Source organism: Acomys minous, assembly GCF_964271855.1.
Source record: "Acomys minous genome assembly, chromosome: 1".
In the NCBI taxonomy this organism is placed as follows: domain Eukaryota; kingdom Metazoa; phylum Chordata; class Mammalia; order Rodentia; family Muridae; genus Acomys; species Acomys minous.
Window position 1 is genome coordinate 17,307,814 of NC_140483.1, and position 20,961 is coordinate 17,328,774.

A 20,961-nucleotide genomic window follows, 5' to 3' on the forward strand; every position below is an offset into this window, starting at 1 on the left:
GGCGGAGCAAGGCATGAGGAAGTGGGCACTGGGCCCTCATCAGACACCAGTCTCCATGTTGTGTCCTTCAGGGTCCTCAGAAGGTCAGAGAGTTGTTTTAGTTATTCGATAATAATTAGCCGTTGTGTTATTTACAGCTGCAGCCCGTGGATTAAACAAACTGGGTACATTGGGATTCTGAATGCCATTCTCGTTGAAGGTGTCCCCAAGAAAAGGTGGAAATGCCAAAAGCAGCCCCTCTCACAGGTCAGCTTACTCATGGGGGGGGGGGGTGGGGAGGGGAAGAGCCTTCTCTGTGCGGTGGAAAAACACTCACTACTTTACTGCTTGGTAAAGAATAAGGGCTTCCTCTCCAAAATCAGGACGGACATGTTGCTGTGCCCAGTATGATGTGCTGTACCCAATACTGCTGGGATGTGATGACAAGAAAGCCTAGCATGTACGCATGGAGCACCAGCATGCAGTTCTGGTTAATAATTTGGTAATAAAAGGCTTTCTTATAGGACCGTGTGAAACTACTAAGCTCAAGGGAAAAAACAGGGCAGAAATAAAAGTGTGCAAACTTTCACATTAATGGTTTAAAATGTATGACCTGGTTTATGTAATAGTTTAAATTTTAAGTCATCTAAGATCTGATATAATTTAATGACACTGGTAGGATTTTAAGACAGTTTGGCTTATACATTTAGTTCTCATCAATTGGTTGAAGTTACAATTAAAAGCAAGTGAAAAAAAAAATCTTAATTCAGCAATTCAGGGTCCCACAGTGCCAAACATTTAAGAGCTGGGGCTGGCCTTGTGGTGCACGCCTGTGAAGGACGTAGCTGAGTGGTAGGATGCCTGTCTAACAGGTACAAGGCTCAGGGTCACAACCTGTCTCCCCCCCCCCCCAGCACTGGTGGTGGTTGTAGGGAGTAAGAGTTTGGCATTTATTTGTAGCACTGCTGTTAGAAGGCCTATTTTATTTTAAAACTATTTACTTCTGTGTATGTGGCACTGGAGTTGCCACCATGGTGAGCCTCCTGAGTTGGGTGTGGGGGACTGCACTGAGGTACTCTCGAATAGCAAGGAAGCGCTCTCAACTACCTAAGAAAAACCTTAAAAAAAAACCACGGAGAAAATAAGAGTCCGACCCATTTTTGTGTTGTTAAACCCCATCACTTTGCCAACAGTCAGTGTGCAGGTCAGCTAATTGTGGGAATGTGTACTTTTGAGACAAACTGAACAAAACAAGACTTGCTCATGTTTGCTTACCCATGACTTTTAGACTCTGTGGAGAAGAGAGAAAGGCCAGGGTGGAGGGAGGACGCAGACTTGCCTTTTTGTTTTGTTTTGTCGTAGCTGGGGTCTGGTTTCACACACAGCTCAAGAAGTGCTGCACCACTGAGGAAGTTTTGCTTTAGAAACAGCCACACTTACAGATGGGGAACACACAGTGAACCACCTCTACTTGCCTCCACCAACCCCTTTTCCTTCTTACTGGACTCTCAGCTCCTGTCCATACATTAGGCAAGCATTTCATGAGATAAAAATGCAGTCTTTAGATGGGCTAGAGGGACTCAGTCCTCCTTAGGGTAATTTTTTTTTTCACTAGATAGACATTACTAAACAAAGTTGTTAATAGGTCTTTACTGTAAGCAACCTTTAATGTTTACTTTTCCTTTAAATGAATATGCCATTAGAAACCAGGCTGATTTGATCCTTTGATTGACAGCTGTCAAACTTTCCCCTGTGCCAGGAGAGGGCAGGCAGGGGGTAGGGCACTGAGATGTCAATGTGGTTAGTTCTTTTAACAGCTGGCCAGACTGCCTCATTACAAGACTCAGGATGCTTTGATCACTCCAAGGACATCTTGAGGAGGATACTCTCTAGTTGCAGAAAGAAACCCCCAGACCCTGAATTTGACGTTCATGACTCCTTCTGGTCTTTTCCCCAGTCACCATGATCGTTTTAGGTAACCTGTACCAGCCCTGGAAAGCAGGACTTCAGGAAAGACAGACCTTGGCAAACTGGGTTTGGGATGGTGGGAACTTGTTCACCTTAGTCATGTATTTACCACTGAGCTACACCACCAATTTAGTAAGTCTTAAGGGGTGTTCTCAGGCTAATGATAACTGTCAGCATCTCTGTCTTAAAAGAAAGAACAAGTGTCCTGTAAGACTTGGTACAAAGTAGCCTAGTATTGAATTAATGAATGAATAAATCACTGGATGTCTGTGAATTATACAGAATTTGGCAAGACAGGATTCCTCTATGCAGCCCAACTGGCCATCCTGTGATTGAGTCCTTGGGCTTGTGACTGGTGGATGGAAGCTGTGTACAAATACAATCATTTCTACCCCTCCACCCCCATCAGGGTGTTTTAGAGGCAGTCAGGAGAGGTTGGTTTTTTGTTTGTTTGTTTGTTTGTTTTTTTGGGTAGGGACATTAGGCCCAATGAAGGATTTCTCAAATGGTCTTTCCATGCTTCCGTGTTTACCATGAGTAGAGTGGGGGGCAGGTGGTAGGCAATAAGCTACGGCAAGTGGTAGCGGCCGTCCTGTAGTGGGGACAGTGGCAGTGGTGGTGTGAACCGGGAGGTAGAGGGGTTGGTCATGGCAGTTAGACGGTACAGAGTCTGTCACTAGTTACCAACACCAACGGCCCAAGGGCTGTAATCAGAGCTGGTGCTTACTGCAGCCAACTGTTGGGAGAGCCAACTGTTGAGCCTCAAGACTCCCCGGCCACTGGCAACCAAAGCCAGAGCAGTTAAGTCCTGACCTAAGTTCTTAGAGCTACTTGATTCTGGCTTTTAAGGTTCAGAGACATAAACTGTAGTTCTCTGGCTAGAGGTATATAACGCCCTTAAGTCTTGCCAGCCATGACAGCGCAGCCCAGCCTAGCCCTAGCAACTCGGGAAGGACCCATGTCTTCCATTAGAAGACCTACGTCACTACCAGTGATTTTCATCTCAGTCGCGGCCTGCTCTCTGGTTAACTGCAGCACACAGACAGGATGCACTATATGGACACGGGGAAATAGTGTAAAACAATAACAGAGTTGAAGAAGAACACATGACATAAGAAATGTTACAGGAAGACGCCCAAGGTATTAAAAGCGGTTCGTGCAATGGAGAAAATAAAAGGTTCTTCTAAAAGACTACAACCATGAGGATTAATATCAATTCGCCAGGTGTTTCCAGAAGCGACGAGACGGTTTCAGAAAAAGTAAACGTTTGACTTCCTGAAGTGTGATATGCGGTAAAAAAAAAAAAAATACGGTCAATTTCTAAAAAAACCAGTCTCCACTGTACTTAACTCCCTGAGCTACGAACTTCAAAAGCAACGTACGTTCAATGAAACCAACATCCCTCACGTGGAGGTGATCCTGAGGGGCCCGGGATGCCCCTGCAACCTCAAGCCCACGTGTGCTGACTGGACCGCATCGTTTCCCGGGATGGTTAGGTACCTAGTTTGCACGAACCCATAGCCGGCCTCGGCCAGGTGCTCGTGAGAGCGAGTTTCCTCGCACCGGTCCACACCCCCGCAGCGTCCGGGGACAGTGGGTGTACCGGGAGGAAGCCGGTTTCCCGCCTCGGGCGCCCGGGGCATGGCCACGCGGCCGGGGGAAGCCCAGAACTTCCCGGCGGGAACGCCGGCCCCGCGGCGCGGGCTTGCTGGGGCGATGTTCTCGCGAGAGGAAGCGGAGGGGCGCGGGTCGCCGCGGGTCTGAGGGGCGCGGGGCAGCCTGGGGGGGCGAGCGGAGCTGAGGCGGCGAGCGGGGCCGGGGCGCGGGGAAGCCGCTCCCGCCAGTCGCGGAGAGCCAGCCCCTGACGTCAGGAGTTCTCCTCAAAGTCAACAACAAGCCCCGCGGCGGCGGCGGCGGCGGCCCCCGGAGGGAGGAAGGAGGGGGCGGGGAGGCGGCCGCCGGGTCCCCGAGGCGGAGAGGCCGCAGGCTGGGGTCCCTGGCTCTGCAGGCTCGGCCCTAAGCCTCCGCCCCGCGGCCGGGCGCCTTGACCCGGCCCCCCGCCCGAGCCGTGTTTTCTGGTGATGAATCGAATTTGTAGCCGACATCCGATTCCCAAGTAGAGTCTCCGCCTCCTCCTCCTCCCAGCGCCGCCGCCGCCCGCCCTCCTCCTCCTCCTCCCTCCTCCCGCTGCCGCCGCCGCCGCCCGCTCCAGCGCCGCGGCCCGCCCGGCCGGCTCCCTCCCTCCCTCCCCTGCAGCCCTTCGTCTCCCCCTCCCGCGGGCGGCACCGGGCACCAGGGGACCAGAGGCTCAGCGGGGTGGGGGGGAGGACAGGAGGGGAGGAGGAGGGAGGGGGACCCCCGAGTCGCCCCCTCTCCTCCCCCCGCTCCCCCCGCTCCATCCTCCGCCACCGCCCGAGCAGCTGCGGGGCCGCCGCCGCCGCCGCCGCCGCCTTTGCAGGTAACAGCCGCCGCCCCCAGCTCTCGTCCCCCCCCCCTCCCCGGCACTCCCCGAGGGCCCCGCGGCTCCCTCCCTGCCTCCCTCGGGCGGGGGCGGCGGCGACGCGGGTGGGTGAGGAGGGGGCGTCTGGGTGTCACCGCCGCCGCCGGGGACGTGGGCGGGGGACCGGGTGTGGAGGTGGAGGCCGGGGGAGGGGATGCCCCGCGTGGGTGACACGGACACCCCTTCGTTTTGGGGGGGCTGGGGAGCGGCGGCGGTGCGCGGGCGGCCGGGGAGGGGGTGTTCCCGGCCTAGCGGTATGATGTGCTGCGTGTCTGGGTTGCCCGGCCCCGAGCCTTTGGGCTCTTGCTTAGCAGGAGCGCGGTCCCCTTCGCCTTTACTTCCCACGGCCGCGCGGCGTGGGGAGGGGGCGGCGGGCTGGGCCGGGGGGCGGCGGCGCGGTTATGTAACGCGAGCGGCCGGTGGCGACTCGGTGTTTGGGTTGGGGGGAGGGGCCGTCTGCGCATGTGGCGGGAGTGCGGGCGAGGATGCACCGGCGTCCCCGGGGTCTCCTTCCTTCGCCAGCTACCCACCCCACCTCGCCGCACCCCGCCGGCGCCCGGGAGAGGAAGGTGCTGATGGGGTGCGGGTGTGCGTGTGCGAGGTGGGTAACGTGCAAGTCTGTGTTTTTAATAGTAGTGGGGTTTTGATCCGCTAGGGAGTTGTGTGCTAAGAATAGAAATGTGCGGAAGATGCTGGGTTTGGCTGATCCACTGATGCTGTCGCTGCTGGCGGCGGCGGCGGCTCAGGCTGCATGTAAACAAACCAGCTTCTTCCTTGTCCACCTCCTCCGCCTCCTGCGCATCGGTCTGCATCAGCCATGATGCTGGTGAGGCCCCTTGGAAGCCCGAAGTTGAAGCTTAAACTGGTGGCAATGATAGTGCTGATGCAGAGGCGGGTCGCCCCTTGTTTGGGATTTCCTGGGAATTTACACTTAGGTTAGAGATAACTGAATCTCTTTAGGGCCAGGCTTTCATAGTAGTAGTGTTTACTGTTTATCTTTAGAAAGCAGAAGTGCTTACCCATAAGTTAAAAGATTGGATTCTCTCATGTCTCCATCAAAATAATGTTATGAAAATTAATTTCACCAATGTGATAAATTTTGGTTGAAAGTATTGATGGATTGTAGTTGATAAAGTTTACAGATAGAAATTCAACAATAAAACCTAAGAATTCTGTATTGATTAATTTGTTATTGATAGAATCATCACACTTAGGTTCATTCTGAAAGGGATATAGAACAAGGAATTCATATGTAATAAATTGACAGATGTCTCAAATCATTAGACATGTGTTCCATGTTTGATAAAGCACAATCATTTTGTAGTAGAACTATAAATTTCTAGACTGCATTTTGTTTATGGTAGGAACTCATTCATATATTAAGGTATATATTCATTAAGGAAAAAGTTGGAAAAGCCAAAGATGGAAGAGTCCAATGAAGATGGGTCTCAGTAGTCCAGAAGACGGTTGTGTAAAACACGTGTGTTTTTTCTAAAATGTATTACCAGATATACAGTTAAAGATGCAGTTCAAGAATCAGTTTAGTTCCTTTTGTTAATATGAAATTTTGATTCTGTTTAAAGATAACTTTTTAAAAAGAAGAGATGACCAGTATTTATAGCTTGAGGCTCCAATTTTAAAGTGAGAGAGAACATGTCATTTGAATTATAACAAATTTGGATGAATGTAGGTAGGGTCTTATTTGGGTTAGTTTTGTATATTTGCAGTAGCATGTTTCCTTACAGTTTTTAAAAGTTAATACCTAACCCAAAGTAATACCACAAGAAAATGATTAAATTATTGTTCAAATACAACTTGTCCCTGTATGAATAAATAATGAGTAATGAGTAAATAATCTTCTGTAATGAGTAAATAATTTTCAACTTAAAATTAATTTTTTCTTTTATTTTGAGATTGTTAGTTTTGGCTGTATATAGAATAATACTTGAACATTCTTTGGACTTTTAAGTTTTATAATTCTATTTATTATGATTTTGGAAAAGAGGGCCTCTCTGTGGTTTAGGCTGCCGTGAAACTTACTCTCTCTCCTAGGCTATTGTGCTAGGGATCTTCCTGCCCCAGCCTCCCCTGTGCTGAGGTTACAGGTGTTTGCACCATTTCGGGCTTGTTTATGTAATTTTTCAACTAAAGTATTTCAAATAATGTTCTATTTACTGGAAAAATATTAAGATAAGAGGTGTGCTTTGGAGGGGTAGAATTTTTGCATTTAATTCAGAAGATTACTCTCATTACAGCTTGTTTTGAAGAATCACTGTACATCCGAAGTCTTTAGTTAAACTTCTGGGACAAATGTTAGCATGATTTTGGTATAGGGGTTTAGGAGTTTGAAACTCCAGGTTTTGGTTTTAACATGGAAGTTTCTGAAAGCTTAGGCTTCTCTCTAAGGAGTTTGTTTCATTCATTGTTCTAAGTTTAGCTTTTATTTACACTTTGCATCTTTTCATGCAGAGATGACTTTACTTTTACTTTACTTTGTAATGCCCACTAGTTCAAGAATTTGTCCTTGGGATGATAAAGTGATTCCTGTTAAATGTGTTAATTGCTTTAGAATCATGATTTGGCAAGATCTTGGCCTTATAGTGATTATATCTATAGCCTTAGAAAGCAAACCAGTTTGGGATCATTTTAGATTTGTAAGATAAAATGCAAGGCCAAAAAATTTATTTGGCTTATTTTGTAATTTGACTTGCATTTTCAAGTTACTCTGATTTAAATAATGCAAATATTTTTAATGGAATGTTTGTGTTAAAATCTTCGTGTAATTTAGAAGTTTCTACTGAGCTCTAGATTTCAGCATGCACATCTGTATTCTTAATCTTGTTTGCAAAGGTAGGCTGATATCAACAGATGTGTTATTATAGTCTTTAACCCCCTGATAGGGTTAGATTCAGTTTTTAGTTAAATCTAGCCACTTGGCATGTGCCAGATGCTGTTATATGTGCTTTATATATTGTTATTCATCTAATCTTCAGAATAATCTTGCTGCAATTTTGAAAGTGAATTTCACAGGAGAAAACACTTTAAATAGCATAAAAATTCTTTGATGTAAACTTTCTTATGTTCGTACTCATTCTTAGAGTCCTCAATGACATTGCTATATATTCCAAACTTATAATTCTAAATATATAAATATATTCCAAATATATAGTATAATATATAAAATATTTTAATCTATATTGTTGCATTCCACAGAATCAAGTTAATATAGTTTTAAAAGCTATATTTAATGAACTACTAAATCTCATTTTAATTGTTTCAAATGCCAAAATATGTCAACTGTTTACATATTTTATTGTAATGTCCTTCATCTAGTTAGAGATAAATTTATTTTTCTGCAAGGAAATCTTCAAATAGTAGTTGGCAAGTAATTATGCTTTTGACTTATAAATGTGCTTTTAGTTCTTAAACTATTTAAATATATTTATTTAAAGATTTATTGCCAACTTAAGTTATTTTGTATTTCTAGATGAGTGTTTTTGCTTGTATTCTGAAAGGACAATTAAAATGTTTAGTAGGAGAAAACAAAAGATATTCAGATGAGAATTTGTTTCTTCTATATTAATTAAGAAAGCCCCTGACTATATTTGGACGTCTGGGGGATTTGGCAGAAAGGAAGGTAGAATTTAGCCAGTAATGGAGTTTAGCCCAGATTTGGTCTGAGTTGAAGAGCTACTTAATGCTTTGTATTAGCTGTACATTAAAATTTGACTGACATAATCACGATTGTCATCTATAATACTACTTCTGTGTGAAGTTGATTGAATATTTCAATGTAAAGAACCTTAAATATTAGCTCTGAAAGAGATGACAAGCATCTTATGCTTCATTTTCTTCACGGCTAAGGAAATTGAGGCACAGAGCATTAAAGGGACATTATATCAGTACCACTCCAAGAGAGGCAGAGTTGGGAACAGTTATTCAAAGTTTTTGGTTTATCTGGTGCTCTTTGTAAAGGAAACTTTGAGATGGACTTTATCAGGGATTCTAATGCTGGAGGAGGATAAATCTGTTGGTAATTTTTGGTGTTTAGTGGACAATAATAGATAGGCTTTATGTGTGTGCATTCAGCATTTTTATTTTATATTTTGGTAGGTGCCTGAGGCAGATTTTGGAATTTTAGTTGTATATTGAATTAAATGGCCTGCTGAGGCAGTGGTCTGCAGCCCTCAGCTTATTGTAAGGTGCCTTCATATATACATAGTTAGCATTTTACATTGATAGTGAAGGGGATTGTTTCATCAATAGCTTGTCCATTGGTTTATGTCAAGCAGAAGATGAGCACTTCCCCAGCATTTTAAATCAGAATATTAGATATATGACCTAGTCCACGCTTTTTAATAGTGGGCATACTAATTGAGATTGTACATTGATGCCCTAAGAGGAGAAAAAGGGGAAAATGGTTTATATTTTTATAGATATATTTTAAAGTTTATAAAGTGGTTTTAAGTATTAGCAATTTGAAAGATCTGACAGTTTTCCTAAAAATTCCAGCTTTGGGAAAAAATGCATGCTGTGCTATTAACTGTATTCTGAAGAGAGGAACTGTTAATAGAATAACAACTCCAGAAGAAACAGAGTACCTTAGAAGTATTTGAGATACAAACTGTCTGGAATTTTGTTTTTACTTTGGTGTGTTTATTTTCCCACATACCTTTTGAAAGTTTGATATAGCCTTGTGTATTTGTCATGGCATATAAATTAATTTTATCTACACCCCCCACCCCCCGAAGGGTTTCTCTGTGTAGCCTTGGCTGTCCTGGACTTACTTTGTAGACCAGGCTGCCCTTGAACTCACAGGGATCCACCTGCCTCTGTGTCCTGAGTGCTGAGATTAAAGGCGTGTACCACCGTGCCCGGCCTGGGTGGGGGACAATTAAACTGGTATCTGATATGTTATACCACCCTTTACCGCTCCTTTTTTTTTTTGTTTTTTTTTTTTTTTGTTTTTTTTTGTTTTGAGCCATGCTCTCACCAAGTGTTCAAACTAACCATGAATTTACTATGCTGACCAGATAACCCTCAAACTTGTGATCTTCCTGCCTCAACCTCCAGAGTAGTGTGGATTACAGTCATGTGCTACTATCCTGGCTTAGCTTTTCTTACAATATAGTTACTGAAATCTGAAACTACCATAGAACCCAAAGTAGTTCCTCTTGCTCATCATTTATGTTTTAAAATATCAGTTGTGTTTGGATTAGTTTTCTTTATTAATTCAGTTTGTCTATCCTAAATAAAGTCTATAAAATTAAAGCATAGAACATTATAGCTGAAGATTGTCTATAATTTAAAGAAAGTTATTTTGGATTTTAAATCAGAAATAAACTTATAGGGAGCCAGATTTGGTGGGTTGTGTCTGTAATCCCAGCACTTGGGGAATTGAGTCAGGTTCAAGGGCATTTTGGGATACATAGCAAGTTCCAGGATAGTCTGGCCTGCTGGTCTCAGAGACCATCCCCATCCAAAAGAGCTAATTAACAGGGCAATTATTAATATGTGAACTTTGCACTAGTGGGTTCTTTTCAACTTAATTTTAGTTTTATGTTATTTCATTTGTGATAATTTTGTTGATACTTTAGTTTTACTTATTTTTAGTTTACTTGAAAACATTTTGATCATTACATTTGAGTTTGTATTTGATGTAAAGCAGATGAAGACCTTAATTACAAATAGTTGCTCTTATTGATTGTCTGTCTGTATGGTGACGGTGGGGAATACTGTCATTGCTTTGGTCACAATTTTCTTATGTTCATAATTAAGAGTCAAATAAGGTAACATAAGTGAAAAGTCTTGGATAACAAATCTATAATAGGCTTGGAAAAGACTTGAGACACTTCTTTAGTTCTTGTCATAGAGTAGGCAGAAGGTATTAATTGACTCAGCGTAGGTACAGTTCATATTTTTTGAGTGACTAATATCCTAAAACATGTTTGATATTTTATTATTGCTTTAAATTTCATGATTGGTTGTTGAATTAAGCAAAAGTCTTGGAAATTCTTTAAAGCATCAGTAAGAAATACTTATCTTTCCCCCCTCCCCAAGTACTTTTGGGTAGCATTGAGATTTCTTTTCTTTGGAGTTGAAAATTGATGATCTCAAACAAAAAATGATTTAAAATGTCAAGAAAAAATAGAGTAGTTTTAATGTAATCTAGTTTTTTGCAAAAGACTGTGGAAGGCCGTAGAAAACACGATTTAATATATAAGAATTTTATTTATTTAGATATGAATACTTCCATGTTTAAACTTTTAAAAGTTGGATCATGCCATTCTCTCAGTTGACTTACTAAACTTGTTTGCTTAGCTTATCCTTTATTATCTAAAGCAGTTACATCTTTGTTCATTGATCTACTTACTCACTAATTCTGTATTTGTTGAATAAGTGTCAGGCACAGGGTAATTGCTTTAATAATTTATGTTGTGATTTAATGGAATTAAAGATGGGAAGGTTTTTGTACATTATAAAATGATATTCAAATGAAGTTATTATTAAATTCTCTAATAGTGGATCATTATGGATTAAAATATCTTTACTATTGAGCCCACTATGAACTTTATGTATAACTTTTTGTAAGAATAGTAAAAATGATCTGACACTAAAATATTTAATGCAACAGACTGAAAAACAAACCAAATTTTAGATTAACTCACTGGAGAGAATGTGTTTCTACAGCTATTACTATGGAAGAAGGGTGAAATTTGCTTAACCAGGTGACAGAAGTTGTGAAGTAGTAAATGTGGGAGGCTGACTGGGAGAATGTAGATGATTGGGTGAAGGGCAATCAAATCAGAGAATATCTTTACTTCTCAGGAATCAATAGCATTGCTTTTTCATATGAAAGACAACCGTTAATCTAATAATTCCAATTTTAAACTTTTGTTTAAAGATGTTACCATTTTAGCCATTAGACACAGGAACAGTTTTTAAAACTGAAAATTGAGATTATGGATAGAATTTGGTAACCGTTTAAGATAAGGTGGAATAAGACTCCTCTAATAAGTTAGGTTCAGTGGCCCTGGTAAAGTTTGTGAATTTTGTTGCTTTAATTTAATGTACACTTAAAAAAAATCCAATCTTAATATATAAGCATTGATTACATCCTCATTCATCCCCCCCTGCACCCTCCTCCCGCTCTAGGAATCTAGTTTTCAGAAACAGGTCATCATAAAATAAGATTAATTAATTTGGGCTGATCTGGTTCAATTTCAAGAAGACTTCCATTCTTTTAGTGTTCTTCATAAGGTTATTCCAGTAAAATTTACTTTATTGAAAGTGTCTCTTAGATATATCTTTTTTCCTATGACCTTAATATTTATTCTACTTTTATTCCCAAGAATGATAGAATTTTCTTTTCTTTAAGTTATGTAGTTTTATATTGAGAAAACCAAAGAATCTTACTAGAGATGGAGCCCAGTGGTGTAAGTAGCACCCATAGGAAGAGCTCAGTGCAGCATGATGACGACACCATTTTGCTCTAGTCTTTTAACTTGTAGTTCCTCGTGCAGTATATGGAGTTAACACCATGATTTACCTAGCTTTATAATAGGGAGTCACTTGGGTTTTTCAGGATATGATGTCAGTCACAATAAAATGATATTTGAATGCTGTGCTTTAGGGCTTTTATTTTTCCTGTTCTGTTTTTAATATGAAGTGGGTATTATTTTAAATAATGTGACTGCTTCCTCTGACAGTACTCAGTGTGGGAACTGGTACTTTTTAAATTTTAGAACATTTAATGTTAGTAGAGCTGTTTCAGGAGGACAAAATTAGAAAAATTTCCAAAACTTACTTGAACAAAGGGCTTATTTTCTCAAATTTCTTTTACTTTAATACTCTATTGAACAATCATAATTTTGGGAAAGAGACCCAGATTTCAGTATGGGTCTTTATTCTGCAGCAGCAGGTCCCCATGATTATGATTTGTGTGGTCCTGCCCCTGTCTGTGTGTATCACACATGACATGCTTGTTCAGCCCATGACAGGGTGGTCTTCTGAGCCATGTAGACTTTGTCAGATTGTTCAAAGGATGTTTAGTTTTGATCACTGATTGATAAGTGGTTAGGTTTTGCACAAAGTTTATGTTGGAGGAAGACTTGTAGTTTAGTCTATTTCAGTACTGTCTGGGAATTCAACCTTGAACTTAATGTTGTGCACTACTTATCAAGATCCAGCTTCCTTGAACAGTACAGTTAGTCTATGTACCCACTGTCCTTGTCTGGTTAACGTTTATGCTGTGTATCCTAGGTCACTTAACACTGGTGTATCTGGTCCATATTTTTTCAAATGTGGAAACACTTTGCCAAGTTTTGTGGCAGCTTTTGCCCTTTCAGATTCATAAGGATAATAATACATAGTAAGGTTCATTAAGCTTATTGCTATATATAGAAGGATGCTTTGAGGAACCCTTCTTATTCTAAGGTATCATGTAAAAACCCAGGCGGTAAGTTTCTACTTTATGTCTTGGGAAACACTGCATTCTGAGAGACTCTCTTCTCTTTTATATTATAGACATTGTTAATACTGAAACTTATTATGTTTTTTAATTTGCAACTTTCCTAAAACATTTCATTCCACGATTTTGGCTCACCTTTCACTTAGTTCAGAAATGAAGAGTGCAGACTTTGGAGTCAGGCACTCTGAATTCAGATTTTGGTTCTATAGTTTACTACCTTGAAGTCTAGCAAGATATTTATTCTCTGTTAGCCCCAGTTTCTCAGTCCTGTGAGATGAAGGCAATAGTGCTACAACGGAGTTGTGAAGATTATCTGATAATGATAGGTGAACAGTTTTTGGCATATCCTTTTTACTTTAATATTCCCTTTATTTCACTTTCTTTATCTACATAAAACAATAAGTGACAGTGTTCAGCATTTATGTAACCTGAAATTTTTTAGAACAAGGCAATATATATATATATATATATATATATATATATATTTGCTTCTTGGCATATATTATTTTACATAAAGTACAGCAATTAAAAATACTTACAAATACTTTGACATAGCTTTCTGAAGTTTAAGGGATTTGGGCCACTTAACTTTCATTCTTTTTCTCCTTCATTTCATTATACAGTATAAAACATACTTTCTGTTTATTTATGTAGATCTGACAGTGATTTTGTTAGGACAGTTTATTTCAGTCTCTTAGGTTAAATGTTTCATGTAACATCTGTCACAAGACCAGAGCAGTGTACTCATAGCACTATTTAATAAATAAGCCCTCCATGTTTGAAGAGCTAGACATTATGTGCGATAAGGCCAACTGAAGACATTTACAAAGACTTAGTTGTTTGTTATTGCAGTGTAAGTTCAAGAATCAAAAGAAAGAAAGAAAGAAAGAAAAAAAGAAATTCTTTCTTCACTACTTCTTCCAGGCTGAGTCATCACTAGAGTGTGGGAAGGGCAGCAGCAGCAGCAACAGCAGCAGCAACAGCAGCAGCAGCCGTCACAGCCACAGCCGCCGCCTCCACCGCTGTCTCTGTCACCACCAAAAGCAACGAATCCAAATCCTAAAACTGATCCTGCAAAGCACCATTTCTCCAAGTTGGGGGCTCAGAGGGGAGCCATCATGAGCGATGTTACCATTGTGAAGGAAGGTTGGGTTCAGAAGAGGGGTAAGTTCGGTGGCCAGCAAACCTGAGAACGGTGTGCTTGATGAAAGTACTGGGTAGTGAGTGGCGTGCTGGGCGTGGGTCTTCCCCTGGGTGTGCTGAGCGTGGGTCTTCCCCTGGGTGTGCTGAGCGTGGGTCTTCCCCTGGTGCTGTTAAAGTGAACTCTGATGGGCTGTCTAATATGATGGAAGTAGTGCTCAACATGTATGTTAGTAATTTGCTTATATATGTGTGTGTTTAGCTAAAAATACTGCATTGTGTCAATTTGTATGGTAGCAGAAGGCTTAATTTGGTAATGGGAAAGGCTTACATTCAAACTGTTTGACTAAACAGGCCCATAAGTTAAGTTAAAACTCTACGTAAAAGTCCAAATATGGTAGTGATTTTCTTTGTGTGTTTGATTTGATGTTTTGGTTTGCATGATCTACTTCTACTATATATTTCTTGTCCATTCTTTAGATAGATGCATTATTTTACTGTCAAATAACAGCTGTAAAACGTAGTATCTGAGTGATCTCCTCCTTCTGTCATCTGTGTGTTTATTAGAGATCTGCGCTTTGGGCAGGTTGCTCAGGCGCTATACCTCTACCCACATGACTAGAATGAGGTATTCTTTTGAGTCCCATTTTCTATTCCCTAGTTGAGAGTTACCTCTTAAACACAGATTTTCATATTCTTTGAAGATCTTTGGTTAATGTCTATACTAAAAAGCTGTTGTCAGTTGTTAAATGTAATTATGCATTATGGACTTTTAAAATAATCCTTACCAAGTTATAATTTACATACACTAGGTAATTTCAGATAACATTTTAATGAGTAGTACCTAACATTCAATGGTGATGTAATAAACACTATAGTCTTGATATAGAACATTTCCATCACTTTAAAAAGTTGTTTTTCTTCTTTTTAGTTCACTTCATTTCTTTTCAACCTGGGCAATAATGTGATATGTTGTCTGTTGCGATAGTTATGCTTTTCTAAGGTTTGGTCCATGGACTCATGGGATCCACAGTTTCTTTGTGTTTCATTTTTTTTTCCTATACACATTTTTGTGCTGTATCAATGTGGTTTATATGTGAAGTAGAATTCTGAGATTTGGAAATACAATTCTTCATTTATTTGTTTATTTTTAATTACTTTTATTTTTGAAACCAAATCTCACTTTATAACCAAGGTTTCAGTCAGACTTAGTATGTAGTTCAGATAGTAATTCAACTTTATTCTCCTGCTTGGTCTCCTGCACTGGGATTATAGGCATGCCTTCCATTCTTGGTTTTGTCTTTTTAATACTTGGTAGAAATTTGGGCTGTCTCTGGATATTATGAATAAAGTTTATATGAACATTGAGTACATGTCTTTGTATGTGTTTCCATTTGTCTTGGGTAATAACTTAAGACTGCAGGTTAAATGGTAAGTGCCTATTTAAATTTATAAAACTTCAATTTGTTTTCCAAAGTGACCGACCATTTGTGTTGTTAAATTTTTCTTTTGCTTTATTGTCATGTACTTAGAAAACATTTTGAGATTTCAGTGCTGTATATTTTGTTTTTGGAGGGGAGGAAAGGAAATGAAAAGTCACTTAAACCTTTAGAAATTTCCTTTATTATTCCTAAAACTCTGCTTTTGTAGGATTATTGTAAGACTCAGATGAGATAATGAATCTAGGTATTCATATATGCATGTTTGTCTAAGGCCATAGGGTGGTTCTTGAGTCTGTTTAATTAACTGCATTTTTTTTGAAATACCATGGTGAAGGTTAGTATTTAGTCTATAAAATGTATAATAGTAAACAATGAAAATGGCACATAAGAATTCTGTTGTTTGTGCACTGATTGGAGAAGAGTATTCTCTCTGTCTGTCTCTCTGTGTATGTGTCTGTATCTGTGTTCAAATTTATTGAGAAGTAATGACCATCTGAACATAATGTGAGTAGTACTCAAAGGTATAAAATAAAATGTAAATATCCTATGCTTTACCTCGTCAGATGGTTCCTCTCTTTAGAGACAGTCATTGTAAACTTTATTTTTAATTCTTTTGTTGATCAATATCCTAATTTTGCACACAATACCCAATACTTTATTTTTCGATGGCTGTTTTTTTTACGTAACCTAGTATCTATGTTATGAATATGAAAAAAATTAACTTTGAAGAGCTGTTCATTGACCTTTTCCTCTTTTTTTATTTTTTGTTGGCTTTATGGCTAAAACTTCAATGTTGGACTGTCACCTTTGAGAACATTATTTCTAAAATTGGTTTTTGAAGACCGTCTTGAATTCCTAACACCCCCTTTATGGATTGTACCATCTAAACTATTTATTGTATATTGTCAAGGTTTATAGTAGTTAAATTTTTTGATTCTGAAAAGCATTGAACAACATTATAATGACTTGATGCTAGTGATGTAATGGAACCTAAAGATAAAAGGGGTTTTCAAACCTTCTTAGTTCTTTTTGTTTTTGTTTTTGTTTTTGTTTTTGTTTTTGTTTTCTGAGACAGTGTTTCTCTGTGCAGCCTTGACTGTCCTGGATTTACTTTGTAGACCAGGCTGGCCTTGAACTCACAGTGATCTGCCTGCCTTTGCCTTCTGAGTGCTGGGATTAAAGGTGTGCGCCACCACACCCAGCCTTCCTTCTTAGTTCTTAATATTATGTCTTTTCTATAGTTTGAATCATGATTGTTTTTCTTGAACTTTTCTTTCTTTCTGATTTTCTTTCCTATTTTGACTTTTGAGACAGGGTCTGTCTACAATACCGAGGCTGATCTTTAACCTGTGTTCCTCCTGCCTCACTCAGTCTCCTAAGTTTGGAGTTGTAGATATTGGCTAAAATGCCTACCTTTCCTCCGAACATTCTTACGGCCATATTCCCCTGCTGGTTGAAAAGAACATATTGCTTTATTCATTGATTGGTTAGCTTTTTCATCATAATATTTGAAGTACTAACGTACTGTTTTTTAGATATGATGCCCCTAACACCACCTAATGTAATTCTCTATCCAGTTCCATGCTTTCTTGGATCTCATGTCCTTATTCTTTTGTTTAGGACTCATTTTATAGCTTCCTGGAATGTCTCCTGTGCTGATACTTGGTTTCAAGAGGAGTGTATATGGCTGCTTGTCAGTATAGCATTTAAAGCCGACCCTTTTAACTTTCATGTCTGCTACATTTCTTGGCTGAGTATATAATTCACGTTTAAGTTGCTTTCATTCAGAAGGTTGTATTCTTTTGCTTTTAATAACCAGTTTTATTGAGAAGAAGTTTTGTTTTGTTTTTTTCTCTCCCTCCCCAAGACAGGGTTTCTCTGTGTAACTGCCTCTGCTGTCCTCTCTTTGTAGACTAGACTGGCCTCGAACTCACAAAGATCCGCCTACCTTGCCTCCTTAGTGCTGAAATTAAAGGTGTGTGCCACCATCGCCCGGCTTTGAGGAGAGATTGGATGCCCAGGAATTATTTCTTTGTAGGAAACCCATTTTGTTCTCTGAAACTTGCTGATGAAATTAAAGGAGGATGAATTACAGTCAATGAGTTTTGCTCATTGTGTTAAAAGTTTTAGTGGACAATTAGAATATGAAAGTTAGGTCAGTCTTCCTTTCTGTAGTGTTTTTAATCTTTGTTATTTTTTTCTTGTGCATTCCCTTATTTCCTAGAGCTTATAAATTAATCCGATATGTAAAAAAATGTCTTTTATTTTCCATGTCTTTCTAGGAAAGACGAAAGAAACTTTCTTTTTGGATATTTCATTACTTTTTATTCTGTTGCTTGTATATTTCCAGAAAGTCTTTGTAGTTACTTTTTCTTATAATAGTTCAGAGCATTTAATTTTATTTTAAAGTTTTCCTCCTTTTTGAGTTAAGTATTTTAGTTTGTTGATTACAGTTCTTTCTTGGAAATGGTTCTTCAGGTGTCTCATGATACTGTTTGTAAATGTAAGGCAGAACCAGGTCACTGGTAATGCTTTGGTTTTACCATTTTCTCTGTATTTTTGTCAAATAGGTTTCCTGAGTTAGAATTTGTGGTAATAAGCTGTATTCTTGAAAGCATTAGTTGAAACACCAGCGTAAACAAATTCTGTGATGCCCCACTATTAGTTCTCTTATACAATTGTACTATTATTTGAATAATAATTTCATGTTTTATTCGGACATATTTCACAATATAGACTGTAGCTTGCCTTCCGTTTGGCTTCAAGAATTTCTCTTCCTAAAAGCATTTTTAAAAAAAATCCTGAAAAGATAGTTATAACCTGAGCATTGGTGTGTTCGTTTGAAACTATCTGTCTCCTTTTCTTTACAGTGTGGTTTAAGCATTATTAGGTATGAGTGTAGAAGGAGTGTATTAAAATTACTTAGTAATTAAAATATAAAAAGTTATAATGAAGTTAAATTCATTATTGATAGTTGCTCTGTGGTTCTTCAGTGGTAGAGCACATTCTCCCAGCACTGAAAATAAGCCATAATTCAGTTATTAGTTTGAGTATTAGCCTTATTTCTCAAGCTTATGTATTTGAATCAGTTCTTGATAATTTAGCTCCTTTCTAGATACTATCTGATTATATTTGCACTTTTAATGTAAGTTGGTTTTTCAGTAAATACTTTCCCAGACAGTAGGTAAAAGGAGCTACATACTGATGTTCATGTAGGATAAATGCTTTCTTAATCTTGGCTTGTTAGATATTTACCAGTAATGAAACTATCTTCTTGGGTACTTTTCTATAGAATTTGAAGATGGTGATTCAGATGACACACAAATACAGCATTACTAGTGTAGAATTGACAGTTATTGCCAATCATGGCCCAAACTAATATCTGCATTTTACTATGTGGTGGACCTAAGGAACACTTTATAGCCTGGCTTTGTATTAACATAGTAACCACCTGTATGTGTAGCAAATACTTATTGGATTGTTCAAAAACTAGTCTATTGATGTGATCTGGGTGACTCTAAACTTTTTAAGCTAGAGGTGGAGCTTTGCTTTTGTGGCAATATTTGCTTTGTAGGAATGTAGTACATTAATACAATAGGGAATTCAACAAGTTTATAAGATTTACATCAAAATTAAATATAATAATAATAATAATAATAATAATAATAATAATAATAATAATAATAATAAAAAATAATGAGCTGCTTGAAATTCCTACAGTTTTACTTGTTTAATAATAATGTTTCTTGAAAATCAAATGTTTTAGCCTACTTTTTAATACCATGATGAAATACCTAAAATAAGCAAGAAGAGGTTTATTTAGTTTAATTACTATTTTGGAGGCTCAAGTGTATGGAACCTACATGTACTCAGCTTTGTTGGAAGTTCCCTGTCAGGTGGCAGATGATAACTGGGAGTGCACACCATCACACTTGGAGATAGGAGACAGAGAGAGAGAGAGCAAGAGGGGCAGTGCTTGCTCCTTTATGATCACTCTTGAAAGAACAAAAGGGTCTTAGGAGAGCTGTGCACCAAGAGCATGCCTTTAGTGACTCTGAGGATGCCAAGGGTCACATCCTCAAACTGCCACCAAACCTAACATCACAAAAGGTGCTTGGGTGATCTTTATCACACCCCAACTGTAGCACTAAGTAGTAATTTATGAATGTAGAAAGTCAGTTCTTTGCTAACAAATGAGGATCTAATGTCTTGGTAGTTAGTTTGTAATGTGAGTTTTGGGAAATGAATACAAAATTAAGAGATAACTTACTGAAACCATTTTGACTGATGAAAATGATGCCTGTGTGAATTTGTTATACCTGTTTCTTGTTTTAGTATCTAGCGTATTGAACGAACCTTCCAGTTGTTACTCTGTGTTGTAACCAGTTGTGCTTTCAAATAATCATTGCTATTTATCTTGTGTTTACAATATCCACTAACTTTGTCAATAGAATGCTTGTTTTGCATACTTTGAGGTGGTTTAGTTAAAGTAGATTTGGTAATGTAAAATTTTGTTTATAAATTGTCTCATAGGCGCTAAATCCTGTTGTGCAAAATTTAGTGTAGCAACATAGGGATTGTGAGTAAGGTTTTGCTGTGATTGGTGGTGTTATGATCTAGTAAAATTATATAATTTGTAGCAGAAAGCAAAAGTCTGAGTCTTTCTTTTTTCTTTACTTTGTGTTCCTTTGTTGATGTTTTATTTATGAAGTCACTTTACAAATAAATCAACTTAGTTTCCTGTTTACTGCCTATCACAGGCTTTTTTCATAGAGTAAGTAGATACCTGTGACAGAGGCTGTGCAAACTACCTGCTAGGTTTAGAGACGTGTGATCTGACTGTTGAAGGTTTGAAACACCGAATTATCTTTCTTTCTTATTTTTTGAGGCAGGTCTCATGTAGGCAGGATTGGCCTTGAACTTAAACTATGTGAGGCTGGCTTTGAACTTTCATCTTTCTGCCTCTACTTCCTGAGATTACATGTATTCACCACTACCAAGTTTAAATTTATTCCCTATTGTGTGTGAAATTCAGAGACTTAATTAATGTGTTTGTGATGTAGATTTTTTTTTTTTTTACAATTTTCATACACTTATTTTGAAAATTGTAAGCAAGAGAACTTAATAGAGAAAACAATCAAGGGATAAGCTTTTATTTGCGTTCTGGAGTTAAGGCACTGCGAAGTTATTTCCTTAGTTGTTTCTAATTAAGAGTGAAGCAGTGTGTATTGATTTGCAACTTCATTCAATTTACTTATGAATATTAGGTTGTTTCCAGGTTCACAAGGTAAATACTTTACCAGGGGAATATATATCCCTATTCCTTAATGTTTGCTTAAAGATCTTTTACATAGAAGGTCAAGTTATCTGTGAAGAACCAGAATTCTTTGTTTCCACAAAACAGGCAGAGCCAACTTGTGGCTGTTGAGTTGCATGTGGCTGAGTAGCTGTAAGCACTGTTC

General features: G+C 39.1%; 1 protein-coding gene across 1 annotated transcript in view; it reads left to right on the top strand.

Moving 5' to 3' along the window:
• The first annotated feature begins 4,286 nt into the window (after nt 1-4,286).
• The window catches only part of AKT3 (AKT serine/threonine kinase 3), a 212,387-nt gene continuing 195,712 nt past the window's right edge, over nt 4,287-20,961 (top strand). The window contains exons 1-2 of the mRNA XM_084758568.1: nt 4,287-4,405; nt 13,842-14,081. Of these exons, the coding sequence (XP_084614694.1) occupies nt 14,036-14,081 (46 nt within the window). The 5' untranslated portion in view covers nt 4,287-4,405; nt 13,842-14,035. The remainder of the gene's footprint in view (nt 4,406-13,841; nt 14,082-20,961) is intronic.